Raw genomic sequence first — 6,000 nt, forward strand, 5'->3', positions numbered from 1 at the left:
ATCTGCTGGTTCATTCCCCAAATGGCTGCAACAACAGGAGCTGGGCCAATCTGAAGCCAGGAACTTCCTTGGGGTCTCCCACACAGGTGCAGGGGCCCAAGGACTTGGGCCATCGTCCACTGCCTTCCTAGGTGCATTAGCAGGGAGCTGGATCGGAAGTGGAGCAGCAGGGATGCGAACCAGCACCTACATGGGAAGCCAGCATCACAGGAGGCTTAGCCAGCTACATGACAGCACCAGCCCCTGGTTAACGAACTCTATCCAACATGAGGTTCACACCGCAAAATGTTTTCATAAAAGAACTACATTTTTATGCTGCCATATTAGTTATGTTTCCTTTAAGGCAAGCAAGTATTTTTGATATTGAAGGCAGGCCAGATAAACAAGTAGATACATTGTTGGTCTTTACTTCTCCACCAAAACTGATTTCATTATTAAATCTATTCTGCATTAAACCGATGCAAGCCTGTGTCTGCGCTGTTCCTGCGAAGAGGTAGAACCGCGTGGGACACAGCAGGAAGCCGCCCCGTCTCCCTCACTGGCTGCCAGATGTGCAGACCGACTCGTTCAAATACTGTTTTCTGTCGTTTACATTAGGGAACACGTGAACCCATCTTCACAGGTAAGAATGTGAAAGCCATGTTCAACAAGAAACCCCGCGTGTGCAGGGACGGCTGGAAGAACGCTGGGTAGAAGTGGCGGACTCCGTGCCGTCTCTGTGGCCCAGGAACCTGGGCTGCAGGTGGAGAAGACAGCGCCTGGTGCCAGCCTCGGTGACCCGCGCTGGCCGCGGAGGCGCCTGGCCCAGCTAAGCTGGAGCGATTCGTTCAGGGAAAGCTGCAAATACAGATGTCTGGGTCATTTTTTTTTTTCCTTCGAGGTGTGCATAGTCCACAGGCCACACACTGGAGCAGAGTCTGGAAGTTGCTTGTTTATTTCTCAGTCCGTGCTAACAGAAGCCTTGCAGAAATGTAATGGATGCTCACTGAGCTCATTGACCGAGTGCTCACTTGTGTAAGGGCCGAGACAGGAGCAGCCGAGGACCGCGAAGCGAGGTTCTGGGGGGAACAAGGGCGCTGTGACGGCCGCCAGGACCCGGGGAGGTGTTGACCTGGCCACTGAGAGCCAGCTGTGAAGAAGTAACGGGGGCTGGCGCTGTGGCACAGCGGGTTAACCCACCACCTGCGGCGCCGGCATCCCATATGGGCGCTGTGGCACAGCGGGTTAACCCACTGCCTGCAGCGCCGGCATCCTGTATGGGCGCTGTGGCACAGCGGGTTAACCCACCGCCTGCAGCGCCGGCATCCCGTATGGGCACTGTGGCACAGTGGGTTAACCCACCACCTGCGGCACCAGCATCCCCTATGGGCACTAGTTCCAGTCCCGGCTGCTCCACTTCTATCCAGCTCTCTGCTATGGCCTGGGACAGCAGTAGAAGATGGCCCAAGTCCTTGGGCCCCTGCACCCACGTGGGAGACCTGGAAGAAGCTCCTGGCTTCGGATTGGCCCAGCCTTGGGGGTTGCAGCCATTTGGGGAGTGAACCAAGAGAAGACCTCTCTCTGTCTCTCTCTATATCTGTAACTCTGCCTCTGAAATAGATTAGAATAAAACTTTACAAAAAATAATAAAAAACTGTTACGAACCTTCATTTCACAACTTTGAGTGTTGTACTGAAATGTAATGATAACTGAACTCAGTAGGGAGACACCGTACCCACACTGAACACGCTCGAGGTCACAGATATGAAGTGGCCTCCCAATGTCAGTAAGCTCTGGACACACACAGTCACTCACATACACCACACACACAGACACACACCACACACACACACAACAGAGACAACACACTCACATACACTCACACAGCACACAGACACACAAACATGACATGACACATACAACACACAGCACACAGACACACCACACACATAACACAACAGAGACAACACACTCACATACATTATACAGTACACAAAACACGCAACACACATACACGACACATACAACTCACACAGACACAACACACACACCTTACGCAGCACACACACAGTCACTCACATACACCACACACAAACAACGCACAACCATGACACGACACATACAACACACCCTCTCACTCACATACACTCAGCACACACCACAGACACACAAACATGACATGACACAACACACAGCACACAGACATACCACACACATACACAACACACAACAGACACACACAGCACACAAAACACAACACACATGACATTTCACATGCAACTCACATGGCACACAGACACACCACACAGACACAACACACGCAACACAGAGACAACACACAAACATGACACAACACTTACAACACACACATGCAGAAGACATACCACACAACGCACACACAGCTGGTGGAGTCACTCAGCGCCTGTGTGTGAGTGAGGGTAGGGTAGGCAAGGCTCTGAGCAGGAGGGGGCGGGGCGGCGGGCTGCCCCCCAGCACCACTCACTCCTCTGTCCCCGCAGGTGCAGGCGGACGACCGAGTGCTCAAGGTGGACCTGGGCTTGCTCTTCCTGCGGCTGCACAGATCCGACGCGGGCACCTACTTCTGCCAGACCGTGGAGCACGGCTTCGTGCACGCGATCCGGAGCATCAGCCTGGAGGTGCTGGCCGAGGAGCGGGTGCAAGGCATGGTCAGCAAGGACCCTGGGGAGCGCGGGCCTGCCAGGGCGCCCTGCCCCGCGCACGCCGGTGGCCCGCCGGGGGCCAGGCCCTGGTACAAGGAGTTCCTACAACTGATCGGCTACAGCAACTTCCAGCGAGTGGAGGAGTACTGTGAAAAGGTGTGGTGCACGGACAAGAGGAGGAAGCGGCTGAAGCTGGCCCCCTCCAAGTGGAAGTACGCCAGCCCCCAGGAGAAGAGGCCACGCCCCAAGACGGAGCACTACCGCCAGCCCCGGCACACGCCCGGCTCCTGAGCCCACCGGCCCGGCCCTGGCCTGGGCACAATCTGCGAGGGGAGCGAGAAACCAGCCCACTTGCTTGCATTTCTCCAAAGGGATTTCGTAGTACAGAAATGACTGAAGGTATGAAGATAAATTATTCAACACACTGGCGCGAAGGGACAAATCCCACATAAGACTAACCAGCTGTCTTGAACGTGTGCATTGCTTAACGGTTTCTATATTATATTTATCACAAAATGACCATAGCTGTAGTTTTAAGTACTTGGCTGCTTTTCCGTGGCGATTATTATTTTATCCTTGGAAGACTTAAGAGTATTAGACTATTGAAGAGAGACTAGAGAAATTCCTAATCATAGAAAATATAAAAATAAATATATTTTAATCTTTCTGAATGCCTCCTTTCCGCTCTGATGGAAGATGACGGAATCTCAGATTAGCCGACGTTCCCGTGTGGACTCGCTGTACCTTTAGGAACGGCCGTCAGCCGCCCGGGCCGTGAGGTTTAAGTGGCAGGTGCACTGCGGCCGCTGTAAACCATGAAGGAGACACAGTCAGAGGCCTGTGCCCGTTGTGAGACATCCAGTGACCCGCGTTTGCAGAATTCTCGTCCCGTCCCGTCTCCCTCCAGGGTGCAGATCGGAGCTCAGGGAGCCGGTTAGAGTTCTGAGCTTGTTGCTGCCCTCTTGTGGTAGAAAAAAGTTCTCATTCGTTTTCCTCTGCAGATTCCACCTGCCGGGGAAAGATGGAGTGGATACAGTTAGCCCACTCTCAGGAGCAAGCAACCGATGGGAGGTAGCAATGGTTAGTCCGTGTTTCAGCATGCAGGCAGCACGTTGCAAATAACTTATTACCCCGCAAGTCAAAAATGAAGCCATGGCAGCCCTGACGTGTACGAAAACTGACACTTTCAAGCTTTCTAAGGAATCACCCCGAAATGCAAAAGATATCCCAGAAAAGTAGTTTTTCTTTGTGGAGAGAAAAGCATTTTGCTCTCATATCAAATCCTCCTCTCCAGGAACGGTGTTTAGTGCGCTCACAGCACTCTGCCTTTCTCATGAATGTCACCAAAATTTTGCATTTTTGAAAATGTCTATTAAAGTCTCTCCATCTCCTATTTAGTTACCAGATACCTTTCTAAAATATGAAATTTTTATAATATGTTTTCATTTAAGTAAAGTGGAAGCAATTGGATTGCACATGAAGACAGTTAGAAATATTTATTTAGCTTTTAATTTAAATATATCAATTTTCAAAGTTATCTCTGTAAAGCTATATAACTAAGAAGTTAAAGTTTGATAATTTAGAATGGCTTTCAAATTCATTCTAAAAGGATTAAGTACATAAGTTTTTAAGAAAGTTTTAAAAATTCAGATCAAAAGCCAATAAATATGAATACACTGAGAACAGACATCCTATGAAAAACCCACTTGCTGTTCACCTAAGACTCCACCAGAGGGCAATGCTGCCCACCAATAGCAACCAAAAAACACAGGTATTGAGTTATTTGGAAAAAAACTATTTCTGTAAAACCTGTCCGATTTGGAGAAACAGAACCATAAGCCTAGATCCCAGCATCTTTAGCAAGTTCATGTGGGAAATACTCAAAGTGAGCAGATAAACCAGTAAAGCACAATTTATCACAAACGGGCCGCCTTCGGCACGTGAGCGGGAAAGCAGGTTTTTCTGCAGCCCGGTTTTCCTTTAAGCAGATCTGGAAGAAGTTACTTTAACCTCGGTGACGTGGGCCAGGACCACGGTGTCACTGTGGCTTTGGTATTTGCTAACAGAGACTGTGGGCTGGAAAGAACCTTTCGGTGACGTCTTAAAAACTCAGTGCACCTGCAGGCTGGCCGCCTAAAATGCGTATTAACGAGAAGAGACGTTTTCCCTAAAACGCTCAGAGAGATTCTGGGGAAATAAACCCAGCCCGGAGGAGGCTGATGGAAGCGCTGACTTGCCTCTGTAGTCGCTTAAAGGAACCGGGAAGGGGACGGGGAGCGGAGAGCACGCGGTTTCCCGGGTTCTTGTTTTCTCTCTGGTCCTCCCAGTGTGCAGCCCACAAAGTCCCCAGGGAAGCACAAGCCGGGGGTCCGCAGCGGGGCCGCACACGCCCGCCTGCGCTTCTGTCTCAGATTTGAGCTCAGGATCTGCTGGGGGAGGTGGGGTCCGGAGACTGCAGAGGCATGCGCTGGGGGAGGGGGGCCTTCCCGGCGTGAGGCACGCAGACTGGGAGGGAGTCCACCCTGAGACACACACACATGTGGATCCGTGTACACACGCACATGCACATGCAAGCATGCACACATCTGTGCACACATACTCGCACATGCACACATACGGGTGCACACACATGTGGATCCATGTACACACACATGTGCACACACAAGCATGCACACATACACATATACGTGTACGCACACATGTGGATCTGTGTGCATGCCCACATGCACATACAAGCATACATGCATCTGTGCGCACATACTTGCACACACGCACATGGGTGTACGCACATATGTGGGTCCGTGTACAGATATGTACATACATACACATACGTGTACACACATGTGGATCCGTGTACACATGCACTGCAGACATGCACACACAAGCATGCACACATACTCTCGCGCGCACACACACATGCGCACACTCCCCAGATCACAGCTGACAGAATCCCTGCACACCGGGCCAGCCTCCTGCATCTGGGGGCTAAGGGCAGGGAACGAGAAGCCCCCTCCGCCTCCGCCCCCCGCCCCCCGCCCGGCAGGTGCACTGCGCCAGGAGGCCTCATCCCTGTCGCACATCCTGCACTGCTGACTCGGGTCCTTGTGCGCTCCTGACCGCTTCAGGCGAAGCTATCAGCTTGGAGAAACAGGGACGCGAGCGGAAGTTCGAGGGAAGGGAGCAGACAGGGCCTGTGAGCAGGGGCAGCTCCGGGTACATAGTTTCCCTCTCCACAGCGAGCTGCACAGAGGAGGGCTCTCCCACATGTCTCACACTTGCTGCAGTGTCGGGTTTTGTAAGTCTTGTGATTATGAGCGTGTGTAAAATCTGTAAAAAAAAA

At 51.7% G+C, this 6,000-nt stretch overlaps 1 protein-coding gene across 1 annotated transcript in view; it reads left to right on the forward strand.

Moving 5' to 3' along the window:
- SEMA3E (semaphorin 3E) overlaps nucleotides 1–5,689 on the forward strand; it is a 256,562-nt gene extending 250,873 nt beyond the window's left edge. Inside the window, exon 17 of the mRNA XM_062179183.1 lies at nucleotides 2,499–5,689. Coding sequence (XP_062035167.1) covers nucleotides 2,499–2,951 — 453 coding nt within the window. The 3' untranslated portion in view covers nucleotides 2,952–5,689. The remainder of the gene's footprint in view (nucleotides 1–2,498) is intronic.
- The last annotated feature ends 311 nt before the right edge of the window (nucleotides 5,690–6,000 follow it).

The sequence above is a fragment of the Lepus europaeus genome, chromosome 20 (genome assembly GCF_033115175.1).
Source record: "Lepus europaeus isolate LE1 chromosome 20, mLepTim1.pri, whole genome shotgun sequence".
NCBI classification, from domain to species: Eukaryota; Metazoa; Chordata; class Mammalia; order Lagomorpha; family Leporidae; genus Lepus; species Lepus europaeus.